This window comes from Nannobrachium achirus (genome assembly GCF_963921795.1).
Source record: "Nannobrachium achirus genome assembly, chromosome: 18".
In the NCBI taxonomy this organism is placed as follows: domain Eukaryota; kingdom Metazoa; phylum Chordata; class Actinopteri; order Myctophiformes; family Myctophidae; genus Nannobrachium; species Nannobrachium achirus.
Genome location: NC_137825.1, coordinates 14,606,240 through 14,623,622, shown reverse-complemented (window position 1 = coordinate 14,623,622; position 17,383 = coordinate 14,606,240). Strand labels below are relative to the sequence as shown.

The following is a 17,383-nucleotide window of genomic DNA, read 5'->3' as shown; positions in this document are numbered from 1 at the left end:
CTGCCCACAGCCCTCCTATGAGACACATGCCGAGTAGAAAAGAATTGTGCTATTTTATCGTGAACATATAATAATAATATAGGCCCCACGCCTTGGGGTGTTTTTTGTCACAGTACATTTGCACATACGTGAAATGTGTCCTCTGCATTTTACCTATCCAACACAACTAGGCGCAGTGAGCAGCAATGATATGGCGCTCGGGGAGCAATTAGGAGGGACACATCGACACATAGCTGGCCTGGCCGGGAATCGAACCTGGGGCAACGAGGTGCTCTGGCTCCCCAACCACTCAACTACGGCCGCCCCAAAAGAGTGTTCCCTGACCGGGAATCGAACCCGGGCCGCGGCGGTGAGAGCGCCGAATCCTAACCACTAGACCACCAGGGATTAGTAATTAAAAACGAAGATGGGTTTAAAACTGGTGAAATCGTCCTTTAATACTAAATACAACAATACAACATATAAGTGTGTGTGTGTGTGTGTGTGTGTGTGTGTGTGTGTGTGTGTGTGTGTGTGTGTGTGTGTGTGTCTCGTGCATATGCATATGCATGTTCGCGCGTGCGCGCTGCAGCCGTAACCCCCCGCCCCCTCCCCTCTCCCACAGCAGTCTATGCTTTTCGGATTGATCCGACTGCTTTTTGGCGTGCGCGTGTATGTGTGTGTGTGTGTGTGTGTGAGTTCACTCACTGTATTGTATCAGGCTACCGGAACGAGGAGGAGGAGGAGGGGGACCTTTTTTTTTAACCCCCCAAAAATAACTCGATCGATCACTACTATATCCGAGGTGTCCTCGCGACCCCGCGACGTTTTTTTTTATTTTTATGTTTTATTTTTTAAACTTTCTATTTTAATGGGTCTTATTAATTTATTCTATTTTTCCTAGTTTTATGGTTCGCGTTTTTAACACTATCCGGGAGGGCAGAAATGGCGGCCAACATGTACCGGGTCGGAGGTATGTCAGTGTGTGTGTGAGTGTGTGTGGATTCTCCTGTTTCTTCTTGTGTTGAACCAAACACGCCGAGTTTTGGCTTCAACGTGCGCCCCAACGGCTGAAAACCGTTGCCCACCGATCGGGGGGAAACAACGGCCACGGGCGACCCGGTGGACCCGGGTCGGTGCTCTCTCTCTGCCCGTTAGCGGCACCGACCGGGGGTCCACCGGGGCCGGATCGATCCGATCCGGGTGGAATTAGTGGCTGTTTTGTGGAGATATTTGGGATGTAAAAATGGGTCAGGGCCTCTGGCGTTGTGGTGGTGGTGGTGGTGGCCACAGCAGCAGCAGCAGCCAGCTAGCCGCCAGCCTGCTACACGGCTACTAGATTGCTACATTGTAAACATTTTTTTTGTGTCCCTATTGTTGATCAATAATACAATCGCCACGGTTCGATCTGAACGGTGTATACAAAAAAATGAACGCCTGTGCAATAATAAGACATGTTTTTGACTGGATATGTGAGATAATCAGTGATCGATATGTTTATTAGGATCAGTGTTATTTATTTATTTTTTACAGAAAATTCTGATTTAGTCTAGTCTTTCTGAATAACACACATTTAGTGTGCTTAACGTTTTATTTAGCCTAGTCGACAAAATATCAACATCCTTAATAATTTTATAGTCTTAAAAAATGAACAGTGTCACGGATAGCTGGGGGGACAGCAGTGAGATTGCCTTTGTATTCAATGCCTGCTCTTTGGGCATGCATGCATCCATGATTACAGTCCTGCTTATTTAGCAAACGTTAGCAGCAGCTTCAAGTACGTTTCCTTTTTTTTACTGAACGGATCTTTATTGCATCGCCTTTTGTGTTGCATTGAAACAATGTGATCACCAATAACGTTGGCGCATCATTCCCCTTTCGAACACAAACAAATGCATTCAGTTTGATAGCACCTTTTTATTCATTCCTCAGGAGGAATTATCCGACATCAAATTATTGTCTTGTCTCTCATTTTCATGGCGTCGTTGCGTCTCGACGCGTCGTCGGGGTGGCTGAATTAATTCACTCCCTCCCTCTCGACAACAAACAACAACAAACAATACAGTCAGATCACAATGTGTCTATAGCCTATCTGCAGCTGTTTTATTATAGCCCAAACGAGAAAACGACCAACCAAAACCCAGCAGCACCTTTTGGCAGCACCCCAAAAACACACTAGCCTACTAGGGATGCGAGGGGAAACAATTAATGTATGTTTTTGTTTTGTCTATCTGCTGTTGTGTCCCAAAAGTCCAGACAGCACAGTAGTAGCAGCACAGCAGCACCCCAAAGACATACTGTTGGGGGTGGTGGGGGGGAAACCATGTTAACTTTTTGTTTGTTTTAATGTTCTGAATTCGATACAACAATGTATTGGAATGCGGGGGTCACGTCACGTGATGCCATGTCACTGTGTTGTCACCACACACACTTGTCATGGCGACGTGCATTTGGCCCGCGAGTTCTTCAGGGCAAAAAAGACGGAAACAGAAAAACTCCATTACTCAGACATGAGTCCAGTCAGTCTCAGTCTGTGCATTACCAGTGGTGGGACATGTACTCATATCTTTTACTTTATGAGAAAAAGTATCAATACTGCAATGCAGAAATATACTCCAGAATTCAAAATGTACTTGAGTAAAAGTACAAAAGTATTGGTTTAGGCTACTTTACTTTCTGTACTGTATTAGAAATGACTTATTATGCCGAATGTCCCATTTCAAGTTTTCACATGTATAGAAATCTTTGGAAAATAGCAGATCTACAAGCTCTCGGCTATTTTCAAAATAGCCGAAATGTATACAGATCTAAAGTGGTTAATGTAGGCCTATGTTTTTTTTATAATAAACCAAATCTACAAATTAGTAACTAAAGTTTTCAAATAAATTGAGTTGAGTAAAAGTACAATATTTGCCTCTGAGATGTAGTGGAGTAAAAGTATTGGAGAATTGGAGCTCTATTGTACTTTAGTACAGTAAGTAAATCTACTTATTACTTCACACCACTGTGCATTACTCATGAGTCCAGTGTCTTGTAGTAGTAGTAGTAGTAGTTGGACTTGGGTCCAAGTGTGTCGCTTGCTGAAAATAAACTGGTCTGCATTCTGCAAGCTAACTCTAACTCTAGCCGCACGTCACTGTATACTACTACTACGGAAGCCCAGTGACACCATAGTAGTGTGGCTTTCTTTGGCCCGGGGTTGAATGAGGTTGGATGGCTGCCTCTCCTGGGGTTTGGTTGAGGCTGAGGCCACGTTAGCGTGACTCTTCACAGTGGGAGAGGAGGCAGGGCTCTAGTGTGTGTGTGTATACAGGACATGGGTGCTCCTTTATTACGTGACCAACATGATAACACACATTGTTTAGAGCTAGGGAGTTGGGATGTATGGTATTGGAACATTTTGGCCGATATCCTGTAAGCCTAATTTATGGTGTACTGTAGGGGTGGGCGATATGGTGATAATTAGTCTATCGTTGAGACGATACAATGTCTCCACGATATGCCTTTTCAGAGGTATCGTATATATCGTGATACAATTGAGGGAGCCTTGTAAGAAATCCTGTTTTAATCGTTAATACAGAGATTCATTGCAGAATTCAATTTAAACCTGCATTTTGGTCTAAATCAGTGGCTCTCAAACTTTAAAATGTCAAGGTCTCCCCTTAACTCTGACAGTTAACAAATGAAACCAAATGGACCCATTTGGTTTCATTTGTATACTGTCAGAGTTACATACTTGTAAAGTTCAATTTAGACCTCCCAAAAGGAACCCAGAGAGTCTAGTTTTTGTCAAATAACTTGAAAAATAACCATAAAAACCAATGTGAAAAAGAATCGTGATAAAATAGGGTATCGTGATACAGCTTGGGAAAATATCGTGATATTGTATTTTTCCATATCGCCCACCCCACCATACTGTATATTCGCTGAAACCGGGACGCGAACCACTGTTCCCTAAAACCGGGACCCTCACGCAGCTCGAAACCAGGACAATCCTTTCCAAATCGGGATGTCTGGTCACCCTATCCTAATTGCATGATCAAATCAAATGATTTCCATACTGCTATACAAGTTTACAGTAAGGTGTACACTCTACACCTGTTATACAGTTCTGTGATTCTGGTGGATGCAGAGTCTCAGAGATACAGACCTGTAAGAAACAGTGCATTCTTATTACCTGACTTAATGTTTTTCCAACTTGTTGAGCCTTTTGAAAGCATCCCCAGGCAGCGCTGATTGAATCTGCAGTCTTGATCATCACTAAAGGCTTTTTTAGGTTCACATTCAAACATACATGTTATAAATGAACTTAACAGCTGAAACCAATATATTATTTTTGATATCAGTTCAATATTGATATTGCATTTTCAAGGCATATATTTTGCCAATTAGGACATGATAACCAAAATTAAGTGTGCATCCCTATTTAAGACCTTTTGCTGCACTCTATTCGGTGTCAGGTTATTGACTTTAAGGGCATCGGATGATCATGGCTATAATCTGCCATTAGTACTACTTATGGATGAGGTCTGCTAGGCATAATAAGATTTTTTGCTACTATCTTGGTTTTCACTAAACACAGCAAACACATCGACTCCTGGTTGCTGGTGCTACCCTCTGAGCAGCTCCAGTTGGTTATGAAGTTCCTTGCTCAACAGCACAGCAGTTAATTCTTGAGGGGGAAGTGGATTGAATTGAACGGATTAGTGGACCTGAACGGCTTTAGTGAAGGGAGGTGTGGTGGTGATCTGACTGACAGTGTGTGTGCATTCGGGAGGGGGTTAATTAAGAGAGGGTTAATTCATCCGCATAATTGTGCCATCCTCGTTTTCCAAGTCCAAGTTTGGGACTGCAGCCAGGCGTCACCTTAAGCGCATTTTTTTAATCGGTGGCATCGCGGACCAAAAGAAATAGCTGATCTACTTGCTCACAGCGAGCGTGCTGCATCCGCGACACATTGTGAGCTTACAGATCTGCTACTTTTGGACAACACTGTCGAAAAAGGGATCATGATAGATTAGGTATCAGTGTACTTTGTCTTTCCTTTTTCTCCAGTCTACACGCCACTATATACAGGGATGCCTTTTTAAAAATGAATCCTGTTAAATAATGTTAAAAAATCGTTAATACTTGTTTTCTCCCTTTGCATTGCCTCCGGGAATGGTACAGTGGTGTGACCAGTATGTGTTTTGTTTGTTTTTGTTGCAGATTACGTGTTCTTTGAGAACTCGTCCAGTAACCCTTACCTGATCCGCCGGATAGAAGAATTGAACAAGGTACTGAGGTATCGTTATGTCTGTTTGGTGTGTGTTTGCATTTCAATGTGTGTCTGTTGGCGTTTTCTGCCTGGGGGGAATAGCTTGGATGCTTGTCTTTTTTGGTGCTTCTTCTGAGCCCCTCCCCTCCTTGTGTGTGTGTGTGTGTGTGTGTGTGTGTGTGTGTGTGTGTGTGTGTGTGTGTGTGTGTGTGTGTGTGTGTGTGTGTGTGTGTGTGTGTGCGTGTTGTCTATGTAAAAGTGTTTGTAATATGATGCAACAGGGCAGATGTTACTGGGCTTGAACTGTCGTTGATATGGCAACCTGACCATGATCGGGGACACACCTGTGTATGCGTGTTGGGTGGGGGGTTGGGAGCCGGGGGCGGGTGGCCTCTTCTTGTGGCTTTTCTGCACACGGTTCGCAGGTAGTTAGGTGTGGGGTTGTATGTAAGCTGCCAGCTTTATTATGAGAACATTACGACTGCATATACAATTATACAATATATACCCTTATGATTACCATACAGGTAGACATACTGTATCTAATCATTAGACGTAGGTAATTGTACACTTGGCTCCGTAACACTGTATATAGGATGAACACATGCAAAGGCATACCTGGGATTCCAGCCGAGATCTTGTTACAAGATCCAGGTAGGCTTTTCCACGTCCGTTTTCAAAAAACCTGAAATGAATATTTAAGTTATATTGCATGGTAGAATAGATTATTTCAGGGGTGGGCAACTTTGGTGATGGAGAGGGCCCCTATATTTCTACACTCACTCCATCGAGCCACATTGCATATTGTTCTGTTCCGTCCTACTTTTGTCATACAAAAGATGGCAAACACAAAGATACAAATAGCCGATCTACAACCACAAAACGTGTCGCACTGCGCCGCCCAGTTGCCCATGTATGGATTATGTAATGTCAGAAGTTTTGTCACTTTATCCACACACACTGTGCTCCCCTCTCAGCATTCTAATCTCAGACTAGTCGATAAGCCTGTCTGCCTAATTGTACAGTCAATCCATCAATCATCCTACTGACAGGCCGTCCCGTTGGGTCCGGCGCTCCTATTATAGCCAACATATTCTCGAGCATATCTCGGGGAAAGCCGGGGGTCCCCGGGGAAATTAGTGGCCTGTGTTGCCGCCGGTCCCCGGTACCACCTCTCTCTGTGACTCTGTGCCACTGTTGTTTTTGACAGCAAATTTTGATTTAGTTTTAGTCATAGTCTTTTGAATAAAATGGCATTTAGTTTTAGTCACCTGAAAAGTTTTAGTCTAATTTTAGTTGACTAAAAATCATACGTTTTTAGGCGACTAAATCTACAGTTGATTTAGTCAACTGAAATGTATTTTGGCAGGCCTTGATGGCATCGTAATGACTGATTTTACACCTGGTTGTGTGCTGAAAATAGAAGATCTACAAGCTCACAATGCGTCGCAGCGCGGCGCGTTGTGAACACCGCACGCAACACCTGAGAGCAACCAAACATAAAATGACTCTTCTCCACTAGTCCCTCCCTAACGTTTTAGTCTAGTTTTTATTTTGTTGACGAAATTGTCAATATATTTATTCTTAGTTTTAGTCATCACAGCTTAGTTTTTATTTAGTCTTTATTTAGTTTTCGTCAGTGAAAAAAGCGCAGTCGACAAACATCTTTTGTCAGTTTTAGTCGCGAAATCAAAACTGCTCTGTGCTTGTGTGTGTGTGTGTGTGTGTGTGTGTGTGTGTGTGTGTGTGTGTTTCAGACGGCCAGTGGGAACGTGGAGGCCAAGGTGGTGTGCTTCTACAGAAGGAGAGACATCTCGCACAGCCTCATCCAGCTCGCAGACAAACATGCAAGTCAGTACTGTAGCAATGCCCTTGCGTGGACACACACATGCATACACATACACTAGGGCAGGGTTCCCCAATAGGCGGCCCGCGGGCCATTTGCGGCCCGCGGGGGGCTACTGTCTGGCCCACACCAACCCCAGTAATAATGGTGGTGTTAGAGCAGCAACAACACTAGTATATCGTCGTTGTCGGGTGGAAATCTCGTATCTCCAAATTTTTACGTTCTTTCTCAAATCATACAAGGCCGTCGCGCAAAAGTAGTGAAAACGTCAGATCTACAAGCACACAACGCCTCGCACCGCGATGCGTTGTGTGCTTGTAGATCGGCTGTTTTCACTAGTTTAAATCATTTTTAAAATGATATATTCAAAACGAACGGTTTTGGACATACAAGATCTTTCACCCGACAACGACGAAAACTGTCGCTGGAGTAGTGGGAACGCCACCATCGCCCCCTGCAATGTTGTGGCCCTCGGCTTGGCACCCTAGATATAATTCGGCCCTTGGGGAAAACTAATTGGGGAACCCTGCACTAGGGCTTTGCGATATGGTTCAAAATCAAATATCACAATATTTTAACCAAATGGTAAATGGTGCATTTATATAGCGTTTTTTTTTTATTCAAAGTGCTTTACATAGCTGGAGCATTACATTCACCATTCACACTCATTCATACACCGATGGCGAAGGAAACCATGCAAGGGTTCAGAGTCTTGCTCAAGGACTCTACGACACTAACTCTGGGGAAGCCCGGGATCGAAAACAGCCCATCTACAAGCCCTCAATGCGTCTGCCTGTACACTGTAGGCTGTTTTTGGTTGTTACCGTATTGGCCCGAATATAGGACGATATTTTATTCTAATAAACATATCCTCAAAATAGAGAGTCGTCCTATAATTGGGCCTTAGACTTTTCACCGGGGAGATACGTTATGTATCTTTCAGGACCTTTCCCTGCTCTGTCACAGCGGCCCAAGCGAGCTGTTACGGTGATTACCGTACACTGTCTACAAACTGCGCAGCGAAATTTGGACGCGGCTCATTTCACGTTCCGTTTGGCAAGTCGGATGACTCTGGCATTGAACTTACCGAGGCGCGTGCGTGTGCGTTGTCCTCGCGAACATCGGCGTGGATGACGGCCGCACATGAGATCTTTAGCGTGGAAGTTTAATCCAAACAGTAAATGAAGCTAATGCTGCCTGCCTAGTATCCTGTGGTTCCTGTTTACCATGGAGAATCACATCTGAATGACGAAACGAGCCGCTGAGCTTGATGGGAAATGTAGTGTTTTTTATTCCCCAGCAGTATGCTGTGTGGACTGTATTCTATTCTGATACACATTATGAGGAGCTGATTTTCAGTATTAATTGGTTAATTCAATACAATACAGCAGAATGTTATCTCTGTATGAGCTTTTCTATGATGATTTTCCAATAAAAACGTTTTTCTTTATAAATAACCTAATATATAATATATAATATTTATATTTTTTTTCCAAAAATGATATTTGAAAAATAGGGGTCGTCTTATAATCGGAGTCGTACTATATTCGGGCTAATACGGTATTTTAAGCATTTATTAAGTGGTCAGCATTTTCCGTAAAATCTTAATAGTCTCTGAGATTCCATATCTTTGTATAAAAGCCTCAGTCTGTGAAGTCGTCACCTGTTTGGCATTATGTACTGTAGAACAGCTGGATCAATAACTAATACATCACAATGTTTCTTATTGTGTTATTGTTTAGGAATCAGCGCTAGTGTGGGTGTCTTCTTTTCATACCGTTTCAGAAATTGCACATCACGACATGGTCATTCGTGAGATTTCAGTTTTTTAAGTCCATGGCTTGTAGGGTATTTTACGTTATGTAATTTGGAAAATATTTGTATAAAGTTGGCCTATGAAGAAAGTATAAATTAAGTCTTGAGTGATTAAAACAGGAAAAGACAACATTTATGCCAAAATCTCAGACGATATTTAGTTTCATATCACAATATTTATATAAAAAATTATATATATTGTCCAGCTCTAACACACACAGAGAGTCTGGTTATGCTGTAAATATCGAGGAGCTTTTCCATTCCTGTGCCAAGCTTTGACTTTTGTAATATTTATTTCCATAAACCGTGTCCACTGTATTTTTGTTAGCATTAAGGCTTCAATTTGGGAATTTCACATGTTGTTGCAATAGTTGGCAGAAATGTTGTCAAATTGGACTGGCGGTGGAAATAAAACGGAATTTGGATGATTAAATTATGCAGTTATAAATATGTACCAGCTGCGTAATTTAACAGCCCACGAGATGGCTTTCTTTTCAGCAGATAAACAGTAGACTGACATCTGTTACCTAAAATAAATGACCACCATCATAAAATAATAGAAAAGGCTGCAAAATTATCAATTTAAATAATTGGCAGCGATTTGTTTTGGTTAATGTTTTTGTTGCCCACAATTATTATTCCTTCTGGTGTCGATGTCTTGTGAACTTATAGATCTGCTGTTTTAGGTGCACGGCACGCAACCAAGTGTAAATCAGGCATTAGGTTTTTGCCATCTCCTGGAATTAGTTAGCATCTCAGTGCTTTCCCCAAGCTGTCCCACGACATACCAAAGCCTAAGCCGCTCGTGCTCATAACCACACCCGCTCCTGGGGCCAACGCGGAAATGCCTCTCGCCTCCAACAATAAAGTAGAGTTTTTGACCACGACGGAGGCGTGCCGTCTCAAGTAAACTTGAGATCGCAGACCGAGCTAAAGCGAGCGAGTCGCTGTGCCGAACGTCGCGAAGTTCGCTTGAGCCGGAAAGGGCGCCGTTCGAGTTGCTTCCTGATAGGCACAGAATCGTAAATCATGTTTTGGCGAGAGCGTTTGCCCAAACTGCAACTCAAAGTGCATCCCTACACAAGTGGTATAGGTATTGGGATGACGGAGCTGTCTCTGCGCGCCTCCTAACCGGGAAAAGCCGGCTTGGGTTTACACCATCTAGTGTTGATTTGACTTAGTGTTGACTAAGCTATGATGACTAAAACTAAGACTAAACATATTGACAATTTGTCAACACATGAGACTAAAATGTTTGGGAGGGACTAGTGGAGGAGAGATCCAGTAGAACTAAAAGAAAAGACACTTGACGTTTGGTTTGGTTTGGTTGCGCTCTGAAAATAGCAGATCTACAAGCTCGCTGTGAAGCGTTGTGACCAAGAGTAAAATCAGGCATTACGACGCTATCAAGGCCCTCCAAAATGATTTTACTCAAAAGACTATGACTAAGGGCGCTGTCGCCTCACAGCTAGAAGGTCCTGGGTTCGATTCCCGCCGAGACGCTGTGGGCGTGTTCTCTCCTCCGCATCATCAGTGCCCATACCCTAGGTGGGGTTGGTGAAAGGGCCTTTCTGTGTGGAGTTTGCATGTTCTCCCTGTGTCTCCTACGGTAGGTATCCGTACAAAAACATGCAGTAATCCTGGTCTCTATAATGCCTCCCCCTGGCCTCTGATGGAGGGGAAAGGAACTGGTTGGAATAACGTGTTCCTTCCACGCTCTACGTCCAACGGACGAAGCTCCCCCTGTCAGTTGATAAGAAGCGGCCTGTTCACTCCTCATGCTCTGAAGGAAGCATGAGCTCAGTTCGGGTCTCTACCCAGGTTGGCAGAGGGAGAGCAACGCCCAGGATTACAGCTATGACTAAAACTAAATCACAATTTTCTGTCAAAATCAACACTAACACTGCCTCAATCTGGGCTCTCTGTGCTGTTGTCATTGCAGAGGACCTGGAAGAGGAGAAGGAGAGCCCGCCAGAGACGGACCTAACAGACAAACAGAAGCACCAGCTTCGCCACAGAGAGCTGTTCCTCTCACGGCAGTACGAGAGTCTACCTGCCACACACATCAGGTTGGTACTCACGTGTGCCAACACGGTACTTGTGTCAGCATCTGCCGTTGGCAGGCAGTGCCCATGGGTGGTCACTCATCCAGCCATGAACATAAGGATCAGCCACTGCGTCATTGCATTGTTGTTGTTGGGCAGAAACCTTGTATCTCCTATTGGTGTTTCAAATGTGTATGTTGTAAATTAATGCCATACTTCTTTGTATAAGAGAGTAGCACAAAAGTAGTGACAATAGCTGATCTAAAAGCTCACTATGCAACGTGTTTGTCTGCCTGTGGATTTTAGAAATGTTTAACCAATAGTCCAGTTCAATATGTCCAAACATGAAGGTTCGTTCAAATGTTCGGGGGATTAGGAAAACTATACATTTTTGGAGACTTCTGAGTATAACAAATCAGAAAATCCATGATTCCATTTGCAAAATCCCTAGGGGAATTTTTGACCGCTTCCCCTAGGGATTTTGCAAATGGAACCATGGATTTTCTGATTTGTTATACTCTGAAGTTTCCAAAAATATATAGTTTTCATAATCCCCCGAAAATGTGAAGGAAATTACTCAAGCGACTGGACTATGAAAAGTATTAACAAGAGCTTGTGACTGAAATGTTGAATATTGGATCCATTTGAATACAAGTTATTTTTCCCATTTCCTGAATATTAACAGTTTTGGACAAGGTTTCCATCTAACAACATCATTTGCCCATATCTCTTCTTTCTCATTGTCTTCCATGATGTTTCCCTGAATGTATGTCTCCTTGTGTTTCTCTCATAGGGGGAAGTGCAGTGTGGCATTATTGAACGAAACCGAAGCGGTGCTCTCTTACCTTGACAAAGAGGTGAGTTTGAGCAACTGTCTCCCCGTTGGTTTGGTTCTGGGTCACCGCAGATGTGAACCGGGCCACTTAAAACCAGAACCACACGGGTGAACATAATCCATTTAATCCCAGAACAGGTGTTTGTCAAAGTCTAGAGAAATGTATAATAAATGTTGACGGTGATTGATTCAGGTCTGAAGAGGGGACAGGATAGCCCCCACCTGTGAACAGACGGTGTTTGCTCTTAAATAAAAGGCAAGGCATTTGCACACTTCACGCTTTGAGGTGGGCTGTGGAAAATGGAAATGGCTTTTCAATCTAGTCTGAAACCTTTTTATTGATGAAACAGTGGCTACTTAACTTTGCATAATAACGTGCCAGGGTTGCTGTCATTTCCATTAACTGCCCATCAGTGATGTCATTGGAAGGAACCTTTTTTTGAGCTATCCATAACTCTGACTGAGACACAGGGGGAGTAGACAGAAAGGTACCCTCCTAAAGTGAGCATTACTGAGGTCTCTGATATGAAAATAATGGACAGTTGAAAAAACAAAGTGTGAAACGTAGGTGTAAATGGCTCCTTGAGAGCTACCCTGGTCACTGGACAACAGACTGGGACAGAAAAAATGGCCCTGAACTTTTTGACCAGACCGTTAAGGCCCACGCTTACTCCACTTCTAGGTGATAACTCACTCGCCGTGGTGGTTGGAAAACTACAACAAAACATCTCGTTGATAAGACACCATCTCTCTGTTTTACTAACTCACATAAAGGACATCACCGCGACTATGAGTGCTTTGTCTCAAAATCACCTTTTAGGCGAAACTTCTCCACCTGAAAGGTGAAAGACTTATCACCTAAGAGCTCGTACACACTGCCCGACCTTTTGAGCCGATTATGCTGTCACCGACGATTTTTGGCACTCGCCGACAAAACTGCTGATCTGATCTCTGATGTCAGTCATCTGCAAATTTGAGCACCGTTTAGTATGTGATGTCAGCATGCATGTATATCAGACAGACAGACGTTGGACAGACAGACATTTGGTCGTTTATTAGTAGGATGTATTCAAAACTACTATGGAAGGGAAATTTCCCTACTTGAACAAATGCAAGTAGGGAAAACGGCATGGATCCATAGAGCTCCTCTTTGGTCCTTTGAGCATTCCACTGGTTCTGGTGGAAAAGAAAAAACCCTGCCCTCATTAATTGGACTTGCCGTGGTCTCGAAGGGTTTTGAAGACATTGAACCTTGCAGAGTCATGACGAGGATCGATATCTATTATTTGATTTCTCCCGCTGCTTTTGTTGCCTGTGTGCCTGGCCTCACAAGTCTGTCAGATAACCTGCTGATTGAAATGTCAACTCGGAAGTGATTGTGTGCACTCGCAAAAGGATACGCCAGCCTGCTCACTATTATTTATCGCTTGTAGCAATTATCCTATTCAAGTTTCATTATTACAGCAGCAAATCCTTCTTGGTTTTCTGTTATTCTATGAGGTGGCTTCATGTTGGCGTTTTTTTGTAAACTGACATGTCGGACATGGTTCTTTGTAGGATACATTCTTCTACTCCCTGGTGTACGACCCCACACAAAAGACCCTGTTGGCAGACAAAGGAGAAATCAGAGTGGGGCCACGCTTTCAGGCAGATGTACCCGATATGCTACCCGAAGGTAAGACACACACACACGCTCCTGGTTCCGGGGACCACCAGTGGTACAAATGGACCCTTGCAGGTCTGTAACTCAAGAGCAGGGGTGTCCAATGTGCGGCCCGAGGACACATTTTATACGGCCCCCGACTTCATTCCTAAATTGTATTGTAAACGGCCCACCAGCACCGTCAAACAAGAATATTTTAGAGTATAATTTGTCAGGATTCCTTGTTACCTCTTTCTGAAGGTGTTAAAGAAGCTATTTTGGAGATTTCTTTACCTTGCACATCTACGTAGTTACATAGTGTGAGTTAATTGTGTTTAGTTCAGAGCAAACACCTGACAAATGACCATTTATATAAAATATTGATGATGATAGTTAAAATATTGTAATTGCAATGCATATGTATGTGACATTATTGTGGTCCGACTGAAAGTACATTTTGTCAGGAGATCGGCCCTTGGGTGTTTAAACCTTTTCTTCCCTAATGTGGCCCCCTTTAAAAAATGTTTGGACACCCCTGCTCAAGAGCATATAATTGGAACCGAATGGACTTGTCCCATTTGCAGAAAGCAACGTTTTATCACATGGCTTCATGCATATCAAACTGCGTGTCCATGAAATTCTAAAGTTTGATAATCACTGCACTACTCCCCACAACATGCATTTTACAATAATGTGATTTCATGTGCTCATTCTTTCTCTTGTTGCCACAAAAGTTTTGCTTATATATTTGCGGCTACACACACACACACACACACACACACACACACACACACACACACACACACACTCACATGTACTTTGGTGTCAAGCAGGTGAGGTAGACGACAGAGACCAGTCCAAGCTGGAGGAGAAGCTCTGGGATCCAGAGTGTCCCCTCACCAACAAACAGATAGACCAATTCCTCGTGGTGGCACGGTAGGACCTTTAACCTTACAGTTTACAGTTAAGGCATTTAGCAGACGCTTTTAATCCAAAGTGACTTACAATAAGCAGATAATACATCACTATAATAAGCAAGGTGATATGTCAGAACATCAACAACAATATAACAAATGCATAGGAATATCAATCTAGAAAAAACAATAACATAGGTAGACCACGCACCTAATCAGTAAAAAAAAGTTTTCTAAAAACCTAGAAAATGCTAACTAGCTTCATGTATGGTCATTGACAGTGTTGGGAAAGTTCACTTTAAAAACGAACTAGTTCAAGTTCAAGTTCAGAACTTCAAAAATGAACTAGTTCATTTTTAGTTCATAATTCCCCATTATGAACTAAAGTTCATGGTTCCCCAAAATGAACTACATAGTTCTTTTTTAGTTCTTTTTTTAACCATATTTTTTTTATACTTTTGGCTATTCAAAAAAAGGAAAAAAAAAATATATAAAGGTCTATATATATATAAATGTTTAGACGTTGCTGCATGCTATTATTTGTCAAAATTATTGACTCAGCCCATATAGAACCACACACAGCAATAATTTCATCCAACTTAACATTGAGGTGCCCACAATATTTATGTGCCCACTGCCTAGTTCCCAGTCTTCCTGCACCCTTATTGTGAAGGGCTGAATGTAATAACCATGTTATTGTCTCATTGTGTGAAATATCATAATATTCAAAACAAATATTTGACTCCAATTGATTCCCCACACAGTATTGACTTGATATAGCAATAAAAAAATATATATATTACACAGCAGTTGTGGGAAAACTAAGACATTGTTCAAAAAACACAATTCCGATTTTGGTCATTTTGGAAATAGGGCAAAACATATATTTTTCTTCAATCTACTGTCTTGACCAGGGCAGGAATTTCACGGCGGCCACGACGGCCATGGCCGTCGTTGCCCCTCTCTTTGGCCGTGTGCCCCTCGAAAAATGACATGCTCAAACGGCCACAGTGGCCGTGGTGCCCCATGCAGTGCCCAGCGCCCACAGCAGTTCACAATTTCATTGAGGAATAAACTTTATTCCTCAATGAATAAAGAGGAGATGAAAATGTAGAACTAAAAAATAAAGACTGGGCTAAAATCTGTCTTAATTTTAGTTCACGAACAAAGAGAGTACGAAATATGTCCTGTGATGCGCATTACGGTCAAACACCTGCTGCTTTCTGACATGCAGTGGCAGATAGAGGCGGGACGTTCGCAAACGAATCAAGTCTTTTGAACGGCTCTTTGATATGAACGATGGGATCCGGTTCGCAGTATAGGGAGCCGTTCCTTTCTAATGAACAACAGTGGTGGGAAAAGTACAACAATGTAGAAATACTCCACAAGTTGAAGTTTGGAATAAAAAATGTAGGCTAATTGAGTAAAAATATCAAAGTATTGTTATCAAAATGTAGTTAAAGTACTGATAGTAGGTAGAAAGTACTCATTATGCAAAATGTCCCATTTCACAATTTTTCCAATGAATAAAATGTAGTATATAGGGGGAAAAACATTTGAAAATAGCAGATCTACAAGCTCACAGCTTGTAGATCGGCTATTTTCAAGGTAGGCCTATGTACCTATTATGTCCGAAATAAATGTATATAGGGTTGAAGTGATAATTATAATCAAAATCTACAAAGTAACTACAACTAGTGACTAGAATGAGCCAGTCTTTTGAACGGCTCTTTGAAATGAACGGATCCCAGAGATCCGGCTCACTTCAAAGAGCCATAAATCCCATCTCTAGTGGCAGAGCAGCAGAGAGAGAGAGAGTTGAATGGACACTGCTGCGCTCACAGCAGTAAAAGTTACAAAACAAGCGACAATGTTTATCTGTCACAGAGGCATGGAGGATGTTTGCAACATGTTCCAACGTTATCAAGCCATACGTCCAACACGCAGCAAAATAAAGGAATAATAAGGCTAGAACAGGGAACCAGCTGATGATGTGATGGAAATAATCCCCCCGCCCAGATGTGTGGAGTGGAGACTGACAGAGAATGTGAGTGAACGGCTGTGTACACGTACCTGAACTCTAGCATTAGCAAAAAAAACGAATCCATACAAAAATGTTAAATCCATGTTGGTCTGTTAGCCTAGCGTGTAGCAACAACAAACACAAACTCAAACGACTAGCCCGCTTGTTTACCGCGACGCTCACGTGTATGCACGTGCACGCGATGCTAGCGTGCACGTGTGTGTGTGTGTGTGTGTGTGTGTGTGTGTGTGTGTGTGTGTGTGGTACATGCTTATTTACCTATAGGCTACTGGACTGGTGGTTCTGCAACTTCTGCAGGTGTTGTTTAGTAATGTTAGGCTGTGGCTACTGGGTGGTTGTGTGTTCAGTTGGATGAACTGGACATTGTCTACTAGCTGGTGTTGTCTTACTGTACTGTACTGTACTGTACTGTACTGTACTGTACTGTGTGTAGTGTACTACTGTAATATACTGAGATCAGTTGGTTGAATAGACATTGGTTATATAACCAGGACAGGTGTTCTGTGTTGTCTTGTACTGTATTCCTAAAATAGTTTTTTTCATCAAAAGGATGAGAGGAAATGTTGTGTGAAATAATTATGATTACATTGCAATCTTTGTCCAATTAAGGTGTAAATAATGGGGTAAAATAATTGTCATGATGACTAAAACTAGTCTAAAATGTCAACAGTTTTTGTTTGTACTTAATCTTTAAGCAAAATTAATTATGACCGTCGAGGCGTGGACTTAAAATCACTGTTTTAATTGATGGCCTTCCTGCCCTGGCACTTGGCCTTTGTGCCCTCACAAATTTGACAACACTAAAGGCCAAGTGGCCTTGCCCCTAAAATGACGAAATTCTAGGCCTGGTCTTGACACTCTAACCAAAATTGTTCTATAAACCATAATCTACAAATTGGAAGTGAAAGAAACTTTAACACACATTTGAAATGAAAACAAAAAATTACATGTACAAGGAACCCCACTAGAAAAAAAACAAAAAATTACATGTACAAGGAACCCCACT

At 42.4% G+C, this 17,383-nt stretch overlaps 1 protein-coding gene across 1 annotated transcript in view; it reads left to right on the top strand.

The window, feature by feature from the left end:
- Positions 1–674: 674 nt before the first annotated feature.
- The window catches only part of mta3 (metastasis associated 1 family, member 3), a gene marked incomplete at its 3' end in the record, with an annotated part of 55,843 nt that continues 39,134 nt past the window's right edge, over positions 675–17,383 (top strand). The window contains exons 1-7 of the mRNA XM_080747218.1: positions 675–952; positions 5,188–5,255; positions 6,994–7,087; positions 10,840–10,966; positions 11,736–11,799; positions 13,335–13,452; positions 14,253–14,355. Of these exons, the coding sequence (XP_080603344.1) occupies positions 925–952; positions 5,188–5,255; positions 6,994–7,087; positions 10,840–10,966; positions 11,736–11,799; positions 13,335–13,452; positions 14,253–14,355 (602 nt within the window). The 5' untranslated portion in view covers positions 675–924. The remainder of the gene's footprint in view (positions 953–5,187; positions 5,256–6,993; positions 7,088–10,839; positions 10,967–11,735; positions 11,800–13,334; positions 13,453–14,252; positions 14,356–17,383) is intronic.